This window comes from Melanostigma gelatinosum, assembly GCF_949748355.1.
Source record: "Melanostigma gelatinosum genome assembly, chromosome: 11".
NCBI lineage: Eukaryota > Metazoa > Chordata > Actinopteri > Perciformes > Zoarcidae > Melanostigma > Melanostigma gelatinosum.
Genome location: NC_136644.1, coordinates 18,511,121 through 18,536,090, shown reverse-complemented (window position 1 = coordinate 18,536,090; position 24,970 = coordinate 18,511,121). Strand labels below are relative to the sequence as shown.

At 44.0% G+C, this 24,970-nt stretch overlaps 1 protein-coding gene across 1 annotated transcript in view; it reads left to right on the top strand.

Annotated features, from left to right (window-relative positions):
* The window catches only part of bnc2 (basonuclin zinc finger protein 2), a gene marked incomplete at its 5' end in the record, with an annotated part of 91,976 nt that overhangs the window by 46,302 nt on the left and 20,704 nt on the right, over positions 1-24,970 (top strand). The window contains 2 exons of the mRNA XM_079278986.1: positions 296-398; positions 1,711-1,946. Of these exons, the coding sequence (XP_079135112.1) occupies positions 296-398; positions 1,711-1,946 (339 nt within the window). The remainder of the gene's footprint in view (positions 1-295; positions 399-1,710; positions 1,947-24,970) is intronic.

Here is a 24,970-nt window from a genome sequence, read left to right as displayed (position 1 = left end):
GGAGCCTCAGTCAAAACAAGTTCAATTTCTGCATTTTTAGGAGGGGAAGTCCTTTGTCGGTTCTCATGAACTCTGGGAAATGACAGTATGGAGCAGCACATTCATGCATTGGAATGAAATAGTAGTTTCTTTATCACAATTGTCACATTTTTAAGGAAGTCTGATCATTTCTCCCTGTGCTTCTTCTTTTTTTTTGTGTTAGCTGATAACCGCTCATTCTCAGTCCTTGCTTTATCATCTCTCCTCTGTGCTTGAGCTGTGATTGATGTGGATTTGTCTGTTTCTGTCTCTGCAGGCCATTCGCTGCACACTGGTGAACTGCACATGTGAGTGTTTCCAGCCAGGGAAGATTCACCTACGGACATGTGACCAGTGCAAACATGGCTGGGTAGCTCACGGTGAGTCAATTCTTTGTTAGGGTGGCAGGTTTATCTGAATATGGTTTCATTCAAAATAAATTACTTAAATTACAACACATGCATCTCTAATGTTTTGTGTCATTTTGTATTTGCTGCAGCCAGTATAGCTTCTCTCTGTCTGTGGTTGTGAATGTACTGAAATCCAAATGTTTTTACTCATTTTCCGTAGTAGAAGAAACTTTGCTTTCATTGTCTTGTTTTTGCACCTTTTTGCCAAAAAAATAAAACAAAAAAAAATAAAACAAAACTCGACAGATAGAGAAGCGAGAGACCACACCTCATGAGTTTTTCACGCGGGTGTAAAAAAAGGGGAGAGGAGGCAAGAAAGTACAAAGAGAAGGAGGAGGGTGAAAAAGAAAACACCTGTTTGGCCTGCGTCTGCACGAGAGTGAGCCATGGGCCCTACAGCGGATCGCACAGGACCCCATTGACTATTTTTTAATCTCTCCCTCTGAACTGTCAGGCGCTCATCTCTCCTCTCCACCACTTTTCATTTCATGTCGGCATTGGCAGGGACTCTGACAAGTAGTTCTTCATTTTTTATTATGTTCGTGTCTGGCTGCGCTGTGTGTTGTCAGGCAAAGCGCTCGTCAGCAGGAAAAAGCCGTCCCGGGATCAGAGAGAGACCCAACCAGGTGTCACCCAGACAGACAGGGGGGGGGGGGGGGGGAGGTATGAGGGAAGGGGAGAGAGAGGGATTGAGACAGAGAGGAAGAAAGAGAGAGTCGACCAGGTGTCGCGCAGACAGCCGGAGAGGAGAAAGAGGTGACTGAGGTTGCGATACAGGGGGCAATAACAAAACCTGACATGCACTCGCGATTAATCTCGACGAATTACTTTTTTTGAACCTTTGACTTCATTGTGCCGCCACTTCTGAAACCAGACCTACTTCCTTGAATTCATAGTACGTAAACCATTTGAGCACACACCTGATTAGAAATAAATAAATCGGATAAAATAAGTGTAGCAACAAGAAATGCAAGTCCAGCCACAAACAGAGAGGAATGAGATTTAAAACAGTTTGGCTGTAATGGAGGTTGGAAGCGAATAGAAAGGGAGATGTCAGAGCAGCATGAATGTTAAAGAGAAAGAGATTAGATTAGATGAAAAGAATGGCAGATAATTACATGAGTGTCATTGCTTTTATCTGATTGATATGTTCTTATCAGCTAGTGCTGACCGTGCAGTAGCCCCCGAAAGAAGATTTGAGATGAGGAGGAAACTTTATCGTGTGTGAGTTTCCTTTTTCTTTGTTTTTGTTTCTCATCTTGTCACCCGGTGATTCCCGCAGCTCTGGACAAGCTCAGCACCCAGCACCTGTACCACCCGACCCAGGTGGAGATCGTTCAGTCCAATGTGGTGTTCGATATCAGCAGCCTGATGCTGTACGGCACCCAGGCCGTACCCGTCAGGCTCAAGATCCTTCTAGACCGCCTCTTCTCCGTGCTGAAGCAGGAAGAGGTGCTGCACATCCTGCACGGCCTGGGCTGGACCCTCCGAGACTACGTCAGGGGCTACATACTGCAGGTCAGTGACCAACACGCATGCTACACGTGTAAAGCATCAAATAGGTTTCGTTTAAATGTCAAGACCAAGTATTAGCGGTGCATCCTCTATACTTAAGCACAAATGCATCCCTGCCCATGCTTTTATTTGCTGGCAATTTGCGATGCTTTTTGAAAGTGGGAATAATGTACGCAGTGATCACTCCCATTACTTCTCACCACGTGCATCGACAAATTTCTCCGGCACTGCAGTTATTTTGAGAGGTATTGATCACAAGCACAATAGTGACAATCTAAGCCACTTCAGTCCCATTGCCCATCCATTTTCCTCACATTTTCCCTGCTTTTACTTCTACTTCAGTCTGCCCTGCCCTGTAAACACTATGCCCCTCCGCTGGGAAAGGAATATAAAACAAAAAAATAGAATAAAGAGGAGAAAAAATGTCATGCCAGCAAACTATAAAACCACTGTAGTGCGTTTCCTCTCTCCATCTATCCTTCCCTCCAATACTCCCTCCCATATAATTGCAGTCAGACACATTTCTCAATCAAAGGTACGGAGGTTTTGGTGTTGAAACCCAAACCAAAGTGTTCCTGAATGAATTAGTTAAGAGCAAGTGAACATGTGCATGCGGTTAGTGTGTGCGCGCGTGTGTGTGTGTGTGTGTGTGTGTGTATACGTGTGTGTCTGTTGTGTGCACATGTGCTTATCTGCATGCGTACATGGTTTAGTCTTCCAAGAGTGTAAGTGGAACAGCATGGTGAGGAGAGGGTGGTTTGTATGTGGAAACAGCTTCTGTGAGTAAAGCACTCGCAGACCCAGTCCCGTTTTCTTAAAGTCTTTAAGAACACACGCACACACACACACACACACACACACACAAAATAAACAATAGCAGCCCAGCCGTTATATGGAACTACATTCATGTAGAAAATATGGTTTGCCATTTGAGATTACAATTTACAGTTAATAAAAACAATTGTGAGTAAAAATACATTTAACAATTATAAATATCAGAAAATCTGGTAAATTAAAGAAATATAATATAATATTCCCAGTCATCAATTTATATTTTTCAGTAATATTAACCAGTTTGGGCCATTTTTACATTCAAATTACATTTGCTTATTTTTCCTAATTGAAACAAAAAACTATTTAATTATCAATAAAACCGAATTGACTGATGGTTTGGTCGATCAAATGTCTGAACCCAAGATGATCCTCAAATGTGTTGTGAACATTAAACCCGAAATTATTAAATTTGAAATAATATGAAACAGACAAGCAGCAAATCTGCTTAGAATATTTAACACTAAAATAATAATCAATCATCTAAATTCTTGCTGGTTAATCACCTTTGACTAACTAATTAATCGGCTGACAGTTTCCACTCTAAAAAAAAAAATGAATTTCAATATTTTCCCCGTTACTAAACTAGACTAAACATAACTAAACGCTCCAAATCTGCAGAGCGATACGGCCTTGCATTGTGCAACCATCGGAGCACTGTGGTTCTCATCGTCGTAGCCTCTGAGTTTGCATCAGCTGGCTCTAATAGTCAGCTGGTGGGAGCATCGTCGCTCAACTGCTCAGCCTCATGTCACGCTACCGGCTAAATCCTCTAGATCTCCTCAGAAGGGCTTCAAAGGGGCCGCGTGCCGGCGAGAAGCAGCCAGTCACTTAAGGACAGTAAGTAGTCATTGTACGGCCCTATTAGCCTGTAAGTAGCTATGAAATTCAATCATCTTCCTTCGAGCCTCCGGCCAACGCTTTGTGTCAGGGGTTTGCCCCCCCCCCACCAGCATGCCGCGTTCAAAGAGAGATGAAATGAGTAGAACACTATTTCAGACCACAGATACGACGTTGTCTTTTTGATTTTGACGTCAGGGGACATCATTCGATGATAAATTACTTTACTGCGAAAACTCACAGATTTAGAATTTGAATAAAAATGTTTTGGTATTTTAATTGATATTGTAATGAGATATGCTATAAATCACTGTAATTATACATCAAATACAGCACCTATTTCTAAATTATATTCAAAAGAAGCCTCACTTACAACACATTTCACTTGTTCTCTTTGTCCAACCCCCTTTATTTCGACTGTGTCATAATGCGTCACAATAAGTTTAGATCGAGAAAGGAATGTGTGTGTGTTTGGTGCATTGCGTTTGCTGGGTGTCAGTGTGTTTGGGTGTCAGTGATGCGCCAGAGAACTCAGGACATCGAGCTGACAGAGTTTACCTGCAGCTCCTCTGATGCCTGACCACCTGAATGTATGCAGCGCAGGAAGAAGGGAAAAAAAAAAGCACACTTATATTCGACCAATCAAACAGAGAAAAACCCCCGGAAAACACAGACACAGCTTGGCATCAGTATTCTGCCTTCAGACCAACACATGATTTCAATAGCTGGCAGGCCTACGGAGTAGTCATATTAGAAAAGAGAAGGCCTCGTTGCTCAAAATCACGTTGTACACCCCCTTCATGACACCGTTCTACTCTTCGTGCTTTCGTTTAGGGAAGTGAATGCCAGTGTTTGTGGCACCCACTGATGCTCAGCCTACTTCTTCTTATCTTCATTTATATTCTTCAAGTGCAAATCGCACAGCTGCGGAAAAAACAACTTTGTCTTTCGTGCTCACGGTGATTTTGGTGCTTCCCTCTACGGTTGCCACGTTCTGTGCTTCCTCCACCTGGACACTGCTGAGCAGGATTACATCACCAAAAACAGTTTTCTCCCGATGAGGATCTTTAGGATATCTCCATACAGCGGAACACTCGTGTACTTTACGTATACATTGATGTACAACTCTAGCCAACCACTCGTGTTTTGCTCGTTCATATCAGAAGCATCAGTGCTGTCTCATCACCGCCCTGCGTACCATCGCATTTTGGAAAACCAGCATCATTACTTTAGTGTAGATTACCCTGCAGAATAAACTCTCAACAGTAAAGTAACACTACAAATACGTCGCCTTAGCGTTTAAGTTTTGATTTACAGAAGGAATTAATTCACGTCAACCTCTGAGATACACTTTGCCCTCTTCCGTCCTCACTGCCATTCACTGCATGTCATTCGCAAACACATTGTAGAGGCGTGACTAAATATGCGTACACTGTGCAATTTATCTTTGTAATAGGCTCCTTTAACTAAATAAATAAATCAATATTATTAAACATGAAACGGCTTATCAAGCGGTTGGAATTTTGATTTGTAAAGGAGAGGAATTATACATGACGTCAATAACCATTACAATGAATGATTGTCTTTCTCTCCCTCGCCTGTCCTTCTATAAACCGTCTGAAGCCTGACCTTCAGTCCACAAACTGCTCTCTCATAGTATTAACACACTTGTACACCAGCAAATCCATACAGACAGTTTCTGCAGTATTAAACATAAACAAATGTACGCACGCAGGTTTGTTTATGTGTCCAGCTGAATCTAAGTTCCCAATGAACACGTTCTTGCTGTCGGAAGAGAATAACTCCCTCCTGTCATCACATTCTCAAGAGTTGAAAAGTTATTGAATGACCTTTGCAATGTCCGTTACCATGGCAGTAGTAGTCTCGTGTTCGAGGAAATATTCTGAAAACTCACACAGCCAACTTTACTTTGTAAAAATACATGGTTTTGCTGGCTGGATGACGTTTGTTAACAAAGTGGGATCTGCCGCTTCTTTAGATCAATTGATCACAGCTCTCCATAACGTATTCAAGTTAACCGAGTTGACATATGTGTCTGACTGCATACACATCTACATTAAAATATACTTAAATAGTCTTGAATCTGTACATATGGTAAATGGACTTGCATTTTATATATAGCCTTTACGCAAATCACTTTACACTACATGTTAACATCCACACACGCGTGCAGACACTGATGATACAAGCTGTCCATCAGGATGTAAACTACTGCTTATTTACACACACTGATGGCACGGCCTTCAGGAGCAATTTGGGGTTTGATATCTTGCCCTATATAGTCTGCCTGAAAACAAAACTAAGCAAAAAGGAACAGAACAGGCGTTAGCATTTGGCTGTTGACAGAAAATTACCTTGAAATATAATTTACAAAGTACAATATGTACAAAGTAAAACGGCCTTGCTTTAAGGCTTAAGACTATTTATTTCCCACATCATCGAAAGGCTTTAAAAGGGTTGTGTGAGTCTGAGAGGCCGGAGAATTATCTCAACTCGAGTAATTTGAAGAAACATGAAAAAATGACAGAAAGTTACGTGCGTGATATTTGATTCTACCGTCTTCACTGCATTATGTCTCTGCTATTTCACCCCTGTCTCCCCCTGGCTGAAGTTCAATCCAAGGCATTATGTGAACAACACAGACACATTTATTTGTTGCCAGAATTCTTTGCCCTTCACTTTGTCAGGACTTTCACCTTCTCCACTCCTCGGCCCTTCATCCTTTTCTCCCTCCCTCCCTCTACTCATCCCTCTCTCCTCTCCCGTGGTTGTTTCCAGACAGACCCACAGCCAATGTGCACCAGATGCCCTCCCACCTCCGCAGCCTGTCACTGCTCACTGCTCTGTTCGATACAGACAGATGGAATTGCTATCAGTACTGGCTCCTCTCTCGCTCTCTCTCTCTCTGTCTCAGCTCTGTCTCCCACACTCCACACTGTCTATTTTGCCTTCCTCTTTCTTATCCCTTACCAAGTGAAAAATAAGTAGAGAGAGAGAGAGAGAGAATGAGTGGAAAGAGAAGGAGAAGAGAGACGCAGCCTTTTCAGCCAACATGTGGACCAAAGCCCTGGGTTTTCCTGAGCGACATTCTCAGTAATGTTCTGTCCTTGTAGAACATTGGGCTGCCTCCACTTTTATGAGATGTGGTTTTCCTGACTCCACACGGCTTCCAGGAGACCCAGATGGAACCGCTAACAACCCCCACTGCCGCAGCCGCTCGCACACACACACACACACACACACACACACACACACACACACACACGCACACACACACACACACAAACAGTCTTAACCCTAATTGCACACACACTCGGAGGAAGGCTTATTCAAACTATCAGGCGCGCGCGCACACACACAGCCGCAAAATCACGCTCGTCTAACATGGGCTTTGTTTCAGTGGCAGATGCCTGTGCATGAGGGTGTGTTTAAAGTCATTAACACGGCAAAATAATCTCCTTACATTCCTGTTATCTACTTATTGGGTAAATATGTTGTTTTCTCTAACGAGCATGAACATTGGTGGTAGTTTTGTTGAGCCATAGGGGGGCTGGGCTGTTATTGAAAAAAAACACAAAAAAAACCGTGTGACGATAATGTTGTACATGTGTACTTACACATGTGTAATATGAGATGTAATTACATGGATTAGGGTGCAACGGCGTTTGTGTAAGACAGGAAACCATTTCCAGTTGCAGGTGGGTCCTGAGGCCTTAGTGAAGGTACCACTAGGCTTCTCTACAGCGGTTTAGAAAGGTATTTATTGAGTTAGAGTCACATTTCAACATTTCTGTCTTTTTCTTCCCCCTCGTTGCACTCCCCCTCTACATTTTCTGTCTCTCACTCTGTCAACTGCGAAGGGCACCATATCTCTTGATCCTCCCCTGAGAAACTTCCATTTTAGGTAGTCTGTGTAGTTCTGTGCAACAACATTTTTTGGACACAATCCCCGTCTCCAATCTCCTCCATACGGCACACTTGTAACCCCTATTTTCCTTCTGTCCTCCTCTCCACCCTCCATCACCTCCCAGTGCCTCCCCTTCTCTCAGAACCTGTTTTCTGTTATCACTACTTAATGCCTCACCCTGGGAGATGGACGGGGGAGAAAGCATTCTCCTAAGGTGGAAATTCTTGCGTTCATATGGTTATGATTTGGTGGGGAGGTCAGGCTCGATCTTTGCTGGAAGGCTTACGGTTGGCTCTGTGCTGGCCGTGCTGGGCTCCAAGCACTTCAAAGAGGGCCGGTGGACCGAATCAAGGTGATTCTTACCGCCCTGCGAACACACACACACACACACACACACACACACACACACACACACACACACACACACACACACACACACACACTTGTCCTGCCTAGCGCTCTTAAGGGTGTCTTCTCCCTTCTTATTCTCACTTCTAAGTAAGCCAGAGATAAAATAATGTGATTTCAGATGAGAGGATGAGTCAGAGAGAGGTAGAGAAGTATTATTGGCAGGGCATTAAAACCATTTGATATCACAACCAATTTTAGGTTTCAAAAAACAACAACACTGCTTTATCAAGAACAAATATTAAGTATCATTTCATGAAAAGCAATCTAACTAAATAATGTAATGTCAACAAGATTTGCAAGCCTCTTCACGGTCACTTTTTCTTTCTCACAGCTTGCAAAGCTCACAGCCAGCTCCTTACACAAAGTCCTGCCCATGCCAAATCCTCAGTCCCTCGCTTGTGAATCCTGAACCCGATCCTCAAATGAATTCAAGCTGGAGAAGCAAGGTTATGAGCAGGTTACATTGTATGCAGGAATTTGGGGAATAATTCCCCTTATATATTGGATTTTGGAAGGAGGTCTGAATTTGACCATAGATTCTACAAGGCCTCAGAAGCTGCTGCTAGTTTAAAATTGAAAAAGAATATTGCAATAAAAGCAGTTTGGTTTGACATATAACACCTTTGCACTTGCTATTAAGTTGAGGTTGAGAAGAAAATGACCTTAAAAAGAGAGTAAGTGAAATTATTATTTTAGGGTCCATCTTTTCACTCCTCTAAATCTCCAAGTCTTTTTCCTTTTGATCAGCAGAAGTGCATTTGTTGTTCTGTGTATTTCTGTTGCTTTGGCTACACAGAGGCCTGAGGTGAAGTTTTGCTGACTGATTCTTTTTTTTTTTATCAGATAGCTGTCAAGGTGCAGGTAATATCAGGATAGCAGATGTAAAACAGAAGTGTGTGCCGTAACTGCTAGTGCATGATCATACCCTTATGTTTCTGTGTCATGCGCTAAAACTGTTTCATCATACGGCCCTTTGTCATTTTTACACCATTTTAGTTTTTAATGTCATCAGTCCCTTCTTTACATTTTCTGTCCTGTCAATGTGTGATCATTTTCAGCCTCCACTTTCACCTGTCAGTTCTCTGTCTTCAGCAGAGAATTGAGGTCGTGTTCTCACTGTGGGTACTCTGATCTTTACATTGCGATTTCAAAGTGACACCATTGCTACATTACAACATTCAACACTGTGATGTGCTTTACTCAAATCAAACACTCACTGTGGTTCGACACTTTACCGTCGGCCTCATAAATGTTTAGTATCATCTGGCTTTTTACTAACTGTACACACACACGCACACATATACACTTGGAATACAGTGTAAGACACGTATTATCTTTCCCTGCTAGTATGTACACTATAGTCTTATATTAAGGGAGTTATTCACTGATTAAAATCACAAATGTGACTTTAATATTATTACATGGAGAACAGGCCTGTAGCAGCAGTTCATTTACTACAGTCTAGGATCATGGATGCTGCATTAGAGAATGTGATACAGAGCCAATACACATGTCAATTTCTCCAAGAGACACTTAAGTAATTACACCACATTTGAAAATCCCTGTAATGCATCCATTACATGCTTGGTGGCCACATGTATATTTCAAAATGTTATTCAAACCTAGGATGGGGGACCCCATATCTGGTCAAAATTAAAGATCATGAATATTATATGCCAAAACGTATGGGAGCGAGAGGCGTGTGTGTGTGTGTGTGTGTGTGTGTGTGTGTGTGTGTGTGTGTGTGTGCGTGCAGGGGACGCTCTAATAACATCTGATTGGAGAGTGAACATGCTGTGCAGGGCAAACATGGGAAGTGTAAATAATATGTTTAACGTACATAGTCAGGTCTAGCAGCTCCCATGAGATCCTATAGGGTTTGATCAAACTACACTCCGCGAGGCTACACCCCCCCCCCCCCCAGTATATGAACGCCACCTTCTTACCCATTTCCCTCTCAAATCCCCATGATAAAGCTGACTTCAAAGCCTCATATCCAATCCTACAGCTTTAGATGCTGGTTTGATTCTCTGGCTGCATCTCTTCCCATGGCCCCCGCTCCACACACACACACACACACACACACACACAAACACACACACACACACACACAACCTTATTCACTTTCAATCTATTTCCGAGAAAAACAGGTATCTCTGTCAGCCTCATGGTGTCTCCAAATGTAAGCGAAGAACAGGGGCCACCAGGTGCTTTTCTTCTTGCCTTTAAGTTCCACTGGCGTGTCATCATTAGAATAAAACGGAATATTCTCCCTGTATTAATGGGTGCTCTCTTCCTCCTCATCCCCTCTGAACACCCTGTTCCTCCCTACTCCTCGCCTGCTCCATATGCACTACACTGATCAGTGTAATGGGATCTCTGGTTCTCTCACTGCACATTTGCCTTTCTCTTTTTACCCAGTGTCCGTTCCCCGGGAGAATTCCCTCAACAGGTCCTCACTGCCGCCCTCGTGCTGCTGAAGCTCCCCATGGGAGACTCCCATAGTCAGCCACGCAGCCTAATTGAAACTGGAAATCTGCCAGCCTGCTTATCAGGAATTTTTATTTACTTCTGCCAGGCTCTGCCCTCTTTCCTTTTTGAAGGGGGTCATGTTATAATTACCTCCTCAAACAGAATCCCTCTCTTTTTGTCGGCATCCCTTCGCTCCATACATCCCTTTTCATAAGTTATAATATCCTGTCTCGCCTGCGCTGGAAGGACGGAAATGGCTTCTGAATTCTGAAGTGGCTTTACAGGGGGCTACGGGGGTTTGTTGCCGCAGAGGGAAATTGAATTTTACTTCAAGGTCAGCGACACTAATGATAGTGTGGGAAGGTGTTGATCTCGCGTAGCAGCGGTTTGTCGAGCAGCGCCCCGCTGTATCGATCTGCACGGGAGATCCTAGTCCTGTATTGATTGTCACACGGAATTGTTCGGGAGTGTGGTGGAAATCACTAGTGTAGTATAAGCGGTGATTTGGGACTGTAGCCACTCTCAGGGGTTGGCAAAGAAAAATAAATGAATGTTTCGAACAAAAAGAATGTTCGAGTCTCCCAAGGTGTAAAAACCTGGTGCATGATAATGAACAGTAAAAGCAGATACAGTACGGTGTCCAGAACTGCTCACCCACAACACTCACACATACTGTACCTCCACAGGCTCAACAATATACCAACCGACACATACACACACACCGCGAATTTTAACCAATCTCTTTCATGATATACTGCTGCTTGTACACAAAATGGTTAGTTATGGGAAGGTGCCCTGCGGTGTGAGTGAATGTGTGTCACTTCCCCCACAAATGGAAACATTTAGACACTGAAGTGTGTCCTGAGGTGAGAGCTGTAGAAGCTCTCACTCATAAAGTAGCAGGGAGGCAGCCTGTGGAGGAAATGAGCTCGGCAGACGGGTGGAGGGGAGAAGAGCGTGACACACACACTGAAAAGACCTCACACACATGCACAGACACACACACACACATGCTGGCGAACCACACACTGGCGACTGCCGCGGTTGCGCTGCTTTGCACCGTGTCTGTCACCGTCTCGTTTTTCACCGATGACTCCAGCTGTGTTTGACTTCCTGTGTTTCTACGTGATGCTGTGGTGTCATTGGCAAAAGGCACACAGCCGGCACTGTACCTTCATGTGATGTGGTGGCGGTTTCAAAGGCAGACTGACCTCACCGTGAACCAACACCGGTGCTGAGACACCTGTGGAAGTTCACCGCAGAGGACAAAATAATGTGGGATGGTTGCCGAGACATAATGGAGCATCTCATTTTAGACTAGAAAGTGAATCCTTATTTTGAATTCCATTTAGTCTCTTACTTTATATTTTTATTTTCACTCGTCTTGTTGTAAAGCCCCATCTCTTATACATATTTTTCCCCCTCTCTCGTCTTTCGTCATCCTCTCTCTCTCTTTCTCCGACGTGTTGTGCATGAGTGCCTTTATTAAGCAGGATGACCTGAGGAGAAGGTGATGACTACCTCCGCCCTCTGCACATCCTCATTCTCTCTCTTCCTCGGGTCTAAAGAAAAACACCACCTCTCCTCAACCAATTGGTCTGGCTTCACTTCACCTCAGACAGGAGGGGTTTGAGGAGGAGGAGGTGATGAGGGGGGGGGGGGGGTGGGGCTCAGCGGGAAGGAGAACGACCCAAGAACCTCCAAAGTCAGTTGAATCCCGTCGTAGGTCAGCCTGTTTTTAATGGTGATTAGTATGAGCATGCGTTGCAAGCTTAAAGACATTTTTTGTTTGTTTGTTTGTTTTTATCCCCAGCCATGCCAATAAACAATCAGTGCATTAAGTGGCGAGCAAATGGAATCAATTCATCCAGTTTTGAGCAGATGAGTGCAGAAAACGAGGCGTGAAGCAGCCGCTCTCTGTGTTTGGAGTGGCTAATTAGGAGCCCATTATAGGGCATCTCAGCATGGTGCTACCCTGATTGTTTATTAGAATTTCACTAAGGTTAAGGGAGAGAGAGAGAAAAGGGGACTAATAGTAGTAATAAATGGATAATAAATGGATACCTAAGACATACACACATGCAGCCTTGGTGAATGCCAGCCCCTGGGCCTCTTACAAAAAGGGCTCTTGTAAAAGTGGGGGGAAAAAATAAAAATGTCTACCAACACCGTGCATATGTTTGGCTCCGTCCCCTTAAAGACTGTCTTATTAAATGGGTAAGTGGCTGAGTGCTGGGACCACCAAGTGAGCCGTGCTGTCACTGGCACATTGCTCTCTGTGGGCTGAGTGCCGCAGGCGTAGACAGGATCGGATATAGGGTCACCAGAAACGATGGTTTCTCACTCGATGATACATCAGTTCCCAGCACTAACCTCTCGGCCTGCCAGTGGCATTTCTAGGACTTCTCTAGTCCTGGATTCGTTTTTTTTATACAAGATGCAGAGCTAAGTTATAGCCTCCCACAACTCCACCTTGAAAGTATGTGTGTGTGTATCTGTGTGTGTTGGACGGCAAAGGCAGTAATCAACAAAGACAACTGGGCCTTCTGAAGAAGGAAGATCAATCGACTTCCACAGGTGACTGACCTCATTGAGCTCAGATACATGCATGCAGGTTTACCACACACAAACACACACATTTAGGCGTAGGCACATGCACCAGTAAGTACTTGTGGCATGCTCTCTTCTGTGTTGTCTCCACCTAACCTCTGGTTTACACAGAGTGTGTGTGTGTGTGCCTGTGTGTGTGTGTACGCTTACACACAACCAAGTCTTGCGCTCTCATCTTCAGGATCTAAGGCTCATTGCCAACTGGCTTTGGTGCCAGGCACTGCCTTATTACCCTCCCCAACACACACGCACATAAACGTACACACACACATGCACACAAACTTGCATTCCTACTCACATGTGCATGTGCACTTTAAACAACCTTGTTGCAAGAGTTTGTGCACAGGCACTCACACACAGTTGTACATGATGATCTACCCTCCACATAAACAAAGATAAGAGCAGGAACGGTCAGCGCAAGGCCCCAAGAGGTACAAAGCTATTACTGGGAGACCACAGTCGCGTGGCTGTGTGTGTTTCTGGGTGAGTTTGTGTGTGTGTGTGCACTCATGTTTGTGTTTATGTAGTGCCAGTTGAGGACCAAAGCTGTTGGAGCAGCAGCTCAGAGTTGTGTGCGTCACGTTGCAGCACTAACCACTGCAAAATGCTTAACGGGAAACTGCCACTGGTATCGTGAGGTGTTAAACTCCTCTCTGACTTCCTGTGAAAGTCTTTGCCACCAGCCGTCACAGCTCAAAAGTAATCTGACAGTATAATCACAGCAAGCCACTGAACAATGTGCCAAAGGGCCCTGACAATTTGACAATGACTTTGCCAGCTGCAGTGTCTCACATTAAGCATGGAATAACACCTTTGTCAAGCAGTGCGGGCCTGCTTAGGTATGGGGTTTGCTGTCTCCATCTTGATCCCTGACAAATATCCAGCCCATTGAGGTGACACAGTACAAAGCGTTTTCCCACTTTGCCAAGCTGACAAACCTAATTACAGCGCGAACATTCCTGGGATCAGTCCTAGATCAAGTCTCCTTAGTACTGCGAGCTGCACACCCAATGTCCCGAAGGAAAGGAATTTCTCCGGATTCCATTGATTTCCCAGATTCCCAGGTCTGAGCACAGAACATGTCTCGAAGCTTGTGATTACTCACTGAAATTCCCATCGTGTTACCTTTGGAGATATAGTAATTATAGGGCAGAAAATATATGTTTTGCCTGTTGAGTGAGGAGAAATCTCATTCCTTATTTATTGGCTTTAATAACCTTGAGGCGGGAGTAGTAAAGTAGTAAAGTAGTAATGACATCTATGATTCAACTTGCCATTTATGAATGTTTTACGAGGTTTTTACAGGTTCATATTCGACACAAAATCAATTTCTTTTCAACACAGTATGATTTGAGAGCTAAAAATAGACCGTTTCAGGCACTCTTCTCTGGCTGAGTGACAGAAGTTCGCCTTCATGTAGCAGTGGAATGAATTCCACAGCATTATGACCGCATCAGTTCCTTCAGCTCTTTGAAAGAAACACAGGACTCTGTTGTTATCAGAGCGTAGGCCCAGCCACCTTCTCCCTTTATGGGCATGTTTCGCTAATCTTGCTACTGGCCTCTACTTCTTAAGTCAAAACAGGTGTTGCACTCATAACGCAATCTTGTATTTGTGCAAGCACCAGGGCTCATACTCCTCCAAGGCCGTGTTTTTCGTTGCAGATTCCATTCTTGGCTAGGAGGCTTACACCTTCTTTCATATGAGTTGGAGACTCCAAGAACGAGAGTCATCAAAGCTATTTTGATATGGGTGTAATTTTAAGATGGACTGGCTAGGGGTCAGGTATACTTGTTACAAGTGGATGCTTCACAAAGCAATGAAGAATTCATGTGCCGGCACTAACCCAGTCAAGACAAACGTCATATCCGTCGGGGGGTCACAACTCATCATTTCTGTTTTTGCCATCCACTGTGTGTGTTAGCAGGTGGGTGAGTTTTATTTCATGCCTTAAAATAAGAGCGATGTAAAGTAAAAATCAATCTGGCACAAGACCCAGCGAAGGCTTCTGCTTTGGTCCACTCAGCCACCCTCCTCTCTGCCTTTCCTTCCATTTTCATGTCTAAGGATAGAGAGATTAAAGGGAGGCCATGTCTCAACCCTGAAGAACTGCCATCACTCACAGATGAGCAGTGCCAAGCTCCTCCCCCTCTCTCTCTCTCTCGCTCTCTCTTTTTTTTCCTGCTCTCTTTCTCTGTTTCTCTATCCGTTAGATACGCAACATCCCCTGGTGCTCTTTGGCTCATCTCTTCATCCTAAAACCACTCACTCACACACACACTCACGCACACATCACAAACATGATTCATTGTCGTACACTCCTGTGTGTGCCTGTATGCATGTGTGTGAGTAAATGTGTGCGCACATGTGCTCTGTGTGCATGGCAGCGGCCACATCAAATACACTAGCGCAGCGCTCCTCTTAGACATTAACCCATCCATTCTCATCCCCCCGTAGTGATTCCAATACAGAAAAAAAGTCAACATTCAAAACCTGAAAAAATGACCAAATAAAAGTAAAGGCAGACTACATCTGGCACAGTGTCTGTACTTAAGGTTTCCAAGTATGTGTCTGGGGAGGAGATCTGGTGGGACAGAGCCTCAGTCGGCTTGGAAGCAGTAGAAACGGATGTCACACTGGAAATTTATACGGTGCGGTTCAGGGGGCAGCGGCTGTAAATTGACAAGTGATGCTTGTGAGCAGCGTTACCCGTCTGTTTCCCTTTCTCTCATCTTCTATCTTTTTTTTCCGCTCATCCTTTCCTTTTCTTCGCGTAGCTGTTACTTCATACATCTGTGCTCGCCCCAAGCAGTATTGTTAACGGGCGACAGACACAAAAACAAGCCGGAAAACTAAAACGGGAAGAAGTAGCTGTGCGCAGAGACGTGGGAGAAAATGACTTGTGTTCAATATTAAATTAAATGAAGGGGAACTGTGACACAAGTCTCAACATGTAAATACAGTATCACCAACAAAACCTGAACATGTCTGAAAACAGTGCTTTTTAGAAAGAATTACCAACATTAACGATAACCCCTGTCATTTCTTCCTGGAAAAATGTTTAATACGGCCAAGGCTATTAGACCACAGTGTTGAGGCTGAGTGTGTGTGCATCTGTGTGCATCTGTGTGCATCTGTGTGCACAGCGGCACGAGTGTATACCTGAGCTGTAGTTTGATCGGGTCATTCTACTGTATAAATGTCGCTAATGGCAGCACTCTTTTTAATCATGCAGGAAGCTCTTTTCTCTGTCCCTCCTCCCCATCACATCATGTTTGGAGTGACAGCCACATGAGCCACCATTCCCATTCCACTCAGTCTACAGTAGGTCACCTCGACACAGAGAGAGAGAGAGACAGAGAGAGCAAGAGAGAGAGAGAGAGAGCGAGAGAGAGAGAGAGAGAGAGAGAGAGAAAGGAGCCCGAACCAAGACCATGAGACAGGAATACGATAATGAAAGAGATGCACACAAAGACAGTTGGCTGCTTGAAGTAATTATTGTGTAATAATTCACCAAATATAGGATTTGATTTGCAATTTCATTAACGGAGGATGACACCACTCTTATCATCCGGCTTCATTCATAAAAGCACATTTCTAGTATATTTGTAAGACCTCCACAAAAGAAATCCTTTAATCTGATGAGATGTTTTCATAATATAATTGTGAAAAAATGATGTCAGAAAACAAATATTTCTTCTTTTCCCAGTTTGACCAGGATCTCTGTTGCATCTCGTACCCCTCTTCGTCTCCGCATGATGTCCCCTCTGTCTTTGTCTCTACTTGAAACTAAAAAGGCAAAAATACCAAAAATAATTGTCTGAAAAATTGGTGTATATGCAGAGGAATGTTAACTGTCCAGTTGAGATAAAAAAAACAACTTTGCACAGATACAAAGAAATTAGCCATCCAGTGGATGTTGTTTAAAAATTGAAAATCATTTGAATTTTTCATTGCAAAATCATAAATCATCACACGCCTAAGTGATTCATGGAGGAGCAGGAGGATTAGTCTTGGTGATACGGCCCCACCATACGAGTCAGCGCTAACACTGCCTGGGCAATGTTCAGCAGTGACATCTGGTAGACTTTGCTTTTCTCCTTCCAGCACCGCCACACGCCAATTGAGAACAGACAGATGCCAAAACCACTGTGGCAGCTCTGTCTTTCTTGCTCCCTCTCTCTCGGTGCACCAATTCTCTCTGATATGGGTAACATGCTGTCAACATTTAGGCCTTCCAGAGAGAAAGAGACGTGAAGGGAGAGATAATACGAGACAAGGATGGGTGAAAGGATCATCAGGGCGCACAGAGAGGAACTTTCACACCGCCACCCTCCTGCACACACACACACGAGATATGTCACACGCCCAAACATCAATGTGGGTGCCATAAGGATGATGCCCCTTCAGGGTGACAGCGTGATAAGAAGGGAGTATTATATTGTAGCACCAATGCAGCATGGTGCGCGTTACTTGCCGCACCCCTACCTCGTCTCTTCCGCTCTTTCCTCCTCTCATTAACCTCGGCTCTGATTGCCCCCAGGACTCCCTTGTGCTAATTAGAGGGGGGAAATATGTCTACGATGCATGCACTATTGTACAAACACACACACACACACACACACACACACACACACACACTTTTGCGCAGCTGACAGAGAGGCTTTTGTAAATGGAGGTGTGAGAAAGGCTTGTCTGCTATTGTGTTTCATCTACGTTGTGAATGTGTTGGCAACCGCAGGGTTAACCCCACCAGGTGACAGTTAGCAGCACTGTTGATTTCTTTTACACAGACAGCCTTCATGTCAGCAGTGCTCACTGAGCATTCTGTCTCAACATGACACAATTAGGGCTGAACAGGATATGAAACTGTGAATTGATCATTTTAGTTTTTTTTCTCCGCCTTGTCAGTCACCTATGATAATGGCTATCGCTATAATATTAGACAATATAATAACAATTATTAATTAACATTCAAATAGGATCAGACAAAAAAACAAACAATAAAATAATTCATGTAATTCCTTCATTATTTAATGAGGATTGACCTTTTGTGGCGAGACGCTTAGAATGCAGATTAACCGACTGCCAAGTTGAATCGCTTCACACGCAAAGACTCACACAATGACTGTTCCCAGATCCGTGGCGAATTAAAGACCATTGACAGCGAAGCTGTGGGACTGCTACCAGCGCAGATATTTCTAATAGCGCTTTGACATCTCCATTCAGGAGGCTTTTGTGTTCTGGCGAGCAGTTTGTGAAAAAAAAAGAAGAAAAGTCCCGTTTTCTTTTTTTGTTTTACATGCTGTTAGGGACAAGCACAAACATGGTGTGGGAGTTGTACAGCAAATGGCCATTTGTACCTGGACTGGACCAGGGGAGGACTGGTGAAGAAAGAAAGGGACGAGGAGAGGGGGGTATAGATAGAGGGAGGCGTGGGGGGGGGGGATGGAGAGTATTTAAGAGCACTTGAGTGCCAGCATAGATGTAGTCACTTCTCCCAGTGGACGAAACCAGGCCCCTCTGTACCATGGCATGATTTTTCACCTTAGCAAGCACCACTCAGTACTCCTCCTTCGGTCCCCCTTCCCGTTCTCCCTCTTCTCTCAGTCACTGCGTGCTTCAGTGATTCCATCATTCTCTTTCATTCACTCTGACTACAAGGGGCACAAGTGCACACACTCACAAACACACTCACACACGCACACACACAATTTGACCCATTTGCCCCCCTGCCATGGGTAGTAAATAATTCCATTGTGAGGGCCATTAGCGAGTATCTCAAGGGTTAAGAGGGGAAATACACAGGCAGTCAGATGGGCGATTAGACAATAAGAAGATGAAATGTCTACTATTGTTTTGTTGCTTATTGTTTCACAGAGCTCACATTAGACCTGTGGCTAATTCATATGCTTAATGTCCTTTATATGCCGTTTTTTTTCCTCAAGGGGCCACATACTGCGGAGATGAAGCCATTTACACACGCATGCACAGGCGTACACACACATTATTTGTATTGCTACCTCTCTCTCACATGTGGCAGCAGGTCACTCTGCCAAAAACGAATGATCAACGGACCCGGTTCCCATCACTATTTAGGATTCAACATCCCTTCAGACTAAAGGAAATGTAAGATACAATTATGCAAAGTATAGAGAGGGCCCAGCCAAAACTCTTCTCCTGTCCTCATGCATTCCAACAGCAAAACCAAACTGTTTCTGTTAATGTACGAGCATGTGTGTGTGTGTGTGTGTGTGTGTTTTTGTATTGGTAGGGCCAAAAGCAATGCAGCTTGCCATTTTAGTTGAGGACTGCACCTTACATGGCTATATTACAGTCTTGCCAGTGACATAGCCTTTTAAGAATGGGTGTCACCAAGCCAGAAAGCTCACTAAGGAGAATGACTATGAACAATGCAATTCTTCTTAATTGTGTCTAGACATGTGTCAGCCAGCGCACGACTTGTACGTGTGGTGTGTGTGTTTATGTGTCTGTATCGCCACATAGCCTGCAGTTCAGCCAGTACACATGAACCTGTGGACACACTAACTGGTCCTCTGAGCCTTTAGTTCAGCCACTGTCAGAGGGATCCTTGTATTTTTCCACAGGCATGTCAGAGGATTACACAGTCCCTCTGCTGTTTCACTGACCTCCCCCTACAGCACACACACACACACACACACACACACACACACACACACACACACACACACACACACACACACACACACACACACACACACACACACACACACACACACACACACACACACACACACACACACATACATCAAAGCAGCTCAGCCTAGTGCCCAGCATTGAGCTAGGGGCACACTGGCCTACTCACTCAGCAGGCCGTTGGCACACACTTCACATCTGCCTGCAGGGATTGCCAATGGCAAGCATGGGCCCTGTGTGTGTGTGTGTGTGTGTTCATTTATTAGAGAAAAACAGCATATGGTCTTTGTTGAGTGTATGACTGTCTGAAAAAAAATGTTTACTACTCATGTGACACATTCTGTGGTCCCACTGGTAGAAAAAAAAAAGAGGCTGCAGTTTTTCAACTTGCGACCCAGTCATCTAAGATATCCAACATTTCCAATCATTTTTAGTCGGCCTAAAGTCTAGCACATAAAAAACTATTTTTTAAAGATGACAGAACACAGCTACTCTCGCCTACTAAATTTTCATATACTTCAAAAACAGGAAAATTAAATTCCTTTCAGAGAACAGTGCAGGCAGGGTAGTGACTTGGATGAGACATTTCCCAGCATTCCTAGTTATCAGCCATCAATTAAAAGTGTTTTCAACACTATTTTACCCAGACATAGGAGAAAAACAATGAATGCTTAAAAGTGGTTTTAAATCAGACAGGTGCATGTAAATGGATGTTTGGTAGCAATGTACAAGAGTTATAATGCAACATGAATTATTAAAGCACCTTGGCACATTGGCTGAGGGGAAGATATGGTGCATGTGAATTATCTCTGATCAATATATGGACCTCTTCTCCCACCTTTTAGTTTTCCTCTCTTTCCGAGCTCTGCTAACATCCCACTCTTCCTCTGTCAGGCGCTTTGGCCTACACACAGGGCAGCTATACAAGTGCAATACAAATCAATGGGTTAGCACATTAACACACAGACAAACAGCAGACAAGGTAAGGGTTTCAAGACCTTTAACCCAAACACCTTTAGCCCTCCAGGTTGATCAATAGTCAGAAAAAAATAGCATTAACAACCCCTTACACTCTTTCCACTCCATTCCTTCTTCACTAATCATTCTTTCAATGTTATCTCCCTCACCCCTTCCTCTTTTCTTCTGCGGCAGAGAGGGAAGTTTATTTCCCAGAGCTCCTTAGAAGTCCCTGAAGCCTGTACGCCCCCATATCACCTCCAAGCCACAGCCAGACACCCTGTTAGAAGCTATTACTATCGTTAGCTTCCCCCTCCATCCTAACACGACTCAGACAGAACCTGGACATTAGCTAATCCATACTTATTGCATCTGGGTTCCTCTCACAGCCTTGTAATTCATATGGAGAGACATATTAGCGCGACATATTAGGCTGACAACAGCTCTATGAGGTGAGATGCTACACTGACACTAAATTGACTTAGCTGGAGCCTCAAGGGACGTTGCAGGGCACTGCTGCTAGCTGACGACTCGGGCCCACTCTGCCTGTATTGAGTTTCTGTGATGGCTGTTTAGCTTGTAGTGCTACACGGGGCAGAGAGGGGGAATGGAAGGTGCTCCGGCTCATCGCGTTTACTGACAGGAACCCAGCAGACCACAAGGCGATAGGGATCAATAGAATTGCACTACACAGCCAGACTCGGCCAGACCCAAACACAGGAGGATTGCATTACACATGGGCTTAAATCAGGACAAGACTACAGTGCTATTAACACAACACAAACACATTCAGTTTGCACTCAAATGCGGGGCAAGCATTTCCTTAACACAAACATTTTTGAGACAAATTCCCTACAAACACTATTCTATTGTATTGTGCGATCTGTCCCAACATCTGAAAGACATGCACGCGGGTTATGTTTTTGTCTGGTGATCCTGGACCTGAGCCTCCAGGTGGCCATACATCCCTTCTCTGAACAAACAGAGCAGCGGGTTCGCTCCACTTCCCCCATGTCACCAAGGCCAAGCCCAGACATTGTGCGGCCCACCGGCCTGCTGACACGGCCACCCAGCCTGCCAGGGATTTGCCGCTGGGTCATAGAGTTGACATTTATTAAAGGAAGTTGCCTGGAGAGTTACAGGGAGTTGACAGTCCTCTCGTCACGTCACACTCCAGAATTCAAAAACCTGTGCAGTCCACACCCCTCTATGTTTCCAACAATAAAAGAAACAATGAAGCTGTTAAGCGCTGTATGACCCTCCCAGGGCCCACTACAATGAGGACGACAGCTTTCACTCCCCGGCTTGGGCCACTAAGTTTGGAGTTCCTTGCTGAGAATTACAACTTATAATCCATTTGAAGAAGGGAAAAAAAATACAGATGTATGACGGGCCAAATATCTAAAAAGAAATTACAAATTATACCATGCAAAAACAAAAGCCTATATGTTAAAATGACTAAGTGGACAGTGTGAATGATTGTGAATGAATATTTGTGGGCCGCAAGGGAATGTGGAGGTTAGTGGACCGTGAGGAACAATGAAAATCTAAAAAGGAGAAGTCGAGTGAAATGGATTGAGTGTGTTGAGGACCAGATGTGCCGTGGATGGATCAAACATCTGCTGGCTCTGCAAGGCCTCAACGGTCTTGAATGACCTCCATCATCCAACCTTTCTCCCCATGCGTCCCAGTAAACCTTTTGTTCTTCACTCTTTGCTCCCTCATATAGATCAAGTTGTTTTACGTTCATTGTAAGCCATCAGAATGAAAGGCGTCACAAAAATTAACAGGAACACAAATCAAATCTTACAGTGCAGATTTCAGTTTGTTTTGTGTGTTTTGATGGTCTATAGCATTTCTCGGTGTATAAGTTACAGTACAGAGAGGCAGCACCAGATGGGAATGGTGTTTATTTTTGCAGTAAGTAATCACCATTCTGGAACTTATGACAGTAGACAGGCCCAGGGACCTGGAACCATGCCTCGAGAGACCTGAGCACCACTTCCTGTTGTACCCACATGATCGCAGACACGCACATACACGCTCATGCACGCACACATAAACACGAACATCCCGCTGCCGATGTTGGCCCCCTGGGCCACAGGGATAGATGTGCTCTGGCACATAGGTTGGAGTAGTGTAAATTACACTGCAGCCACATCGGCACCCTGTGCCTCCAAGATGAATGAGCCAACTTGCCAGGCAACAATTCCATTGAGGCAGTTTAAAAACAGAGATACTGCACTGTTTGTAATTTGGGACCATTTTACCCACTTAGTGTACCATTTCACTTTGATAAAACTTCAATATTCATGCACACTTCTTTGATGAATAGCCCGGCCTTGGTGTCACTTACAATATTGTCATTAGTGTTGTTCATCATAACACTTTTGAACACAACACACAATTAAACCCCATAAAGACATTTGAAAATGTCTAATTCATTTGCCTAATTATAACTGCAACTTATAATTATACTTCTTGTAACTACTTTTGACCTGAATTGCCGCATTTAATACTTTTTAAAAATGATTGTCAAACGTTCCTTTATATATTAAATTGCAGTTGCTGACTGCAAGTTTACATTTATTATGATAGAATTTTGGGAACTAGAAATAAAAAAGTGACTTGTTAAAACAAATTAACGAATTTGATAGCTTGGTTGTTTTTAATTGTTGCAATACACCTATACATTTATCTGCATTTTAGATTATATTTCATGTCTCTCTAAGGTGTGAGAAACTTTTTCAAATTTCAAATTTCAAAACAAAACAGGCTACCAGCTTTATTTTATTTTTTTAGAAAAGACAGGTCAAAGTAACAAGAAACAGGAAAAACTGACCTGACAGCATGTACAAGAATAAGACAGGCGGATTTATATCCAATATGTTGAATTTGCATGGTAACAGCACCATCAGGACATACAAATATGGAGCACTTGTCCAGCAGTCACTGATTTCCTCCTGTAACTTCTGATACAACAGCTAACACTACACATAATGACTGATTTACAGTTACAGTCCTGAGCAACAACTTATTGCCAATTCGCCAAACAGTTTGTATCATAGATTCCTAGTTAACATGACAGACACAGACTCCTTTGGGGCACCCAGACCCCCCAGTGGCCCTTCGTCTATATGTGAGTCAGTCTGGCAGTGAAATACTGTCGGGGAAAGGAGCGGGGTGGAGGAAAGGTACCAGAGAGAGAGAGGCTCCAGTTAATGGTCTTGCATCTTCCTGGCAGCATGTCAATAATGGCTCTGATCACATTAAGTAAAGAGTCCATTAGCTTATTCTCTTTCCTACTGCATGCTCTGTAGCAAAAGTACAGGAGAAAACTGAAAAGCTCCCCTAATGCAGTGTGTCTGCGTGTTACAGACACCTCTATCTGTTCACAGACAGACCAAAACAAAATGACTTGGGAGGTACAATCCATTATCCATTCACATCTATTTCCTTTAACACAGGGACGCCAGAGCGATGTGTGGATTACTATGATTGTGTGGAGATTGTTGCTACATTCCAGAATATAGGAACATTTTGGACTTTATACACAGTATAGTCCAAAGCAAAGTGTTGCATGTTGTTTTTATGAGCTGGGGCTCTCATGTAAAGTTTGCATTAGCAATAAATACATCGTTTTTATCAGGTTCTAGTTTTACTTTTTTATTTATCAAAGACTGATTTTCCACCCACAACTAGCGTAGGACTATAAGGGGGAGGTATAACACAAAAGAGGAACAGAAATGATTGATACATCAAGACACTACAAACATGTACAGTGACTCTGTGGCGGAAGAGCAAATTGTGGGCACATGTTAATGCGATGTTTCCTGCCAAAATAGTAATCAAGACAAAGGAGATTCGATTTACGAGAGAAAGAAAAGCAGCTTGTCAGCCGCCTCCACATATCCGCCAACACACACACACACACACACACTGGACAGACAGACCATTTCTCATCTGCCTCACTGCTCTCCATTGGCCCTCGAGGGGTACAGCGGCCCCCACATCTGTCTCCCAGGCCCACGACAGACCTGGCTGCCGCATCCAGATCCCGCAGATCACACGAATCATCCTGAATTAATGTGAACCATCAGGCGTTCCCTCGCCGCTTCTATCACTCCACCCCTCTTCTCTGAGGCATCCCCTCTAGCTCAGTGCTAGGTCCGATGAGTTTTACACATCGACCACGGCTACGGTTCCTTAGCACAGTTGGGCGAGGCCAGCCAACGTTATTGTGTGTGCTTTGTGAAAAGAGACAGGGAATCAATACAACAGTCCAGGCCCAGACGCTGCT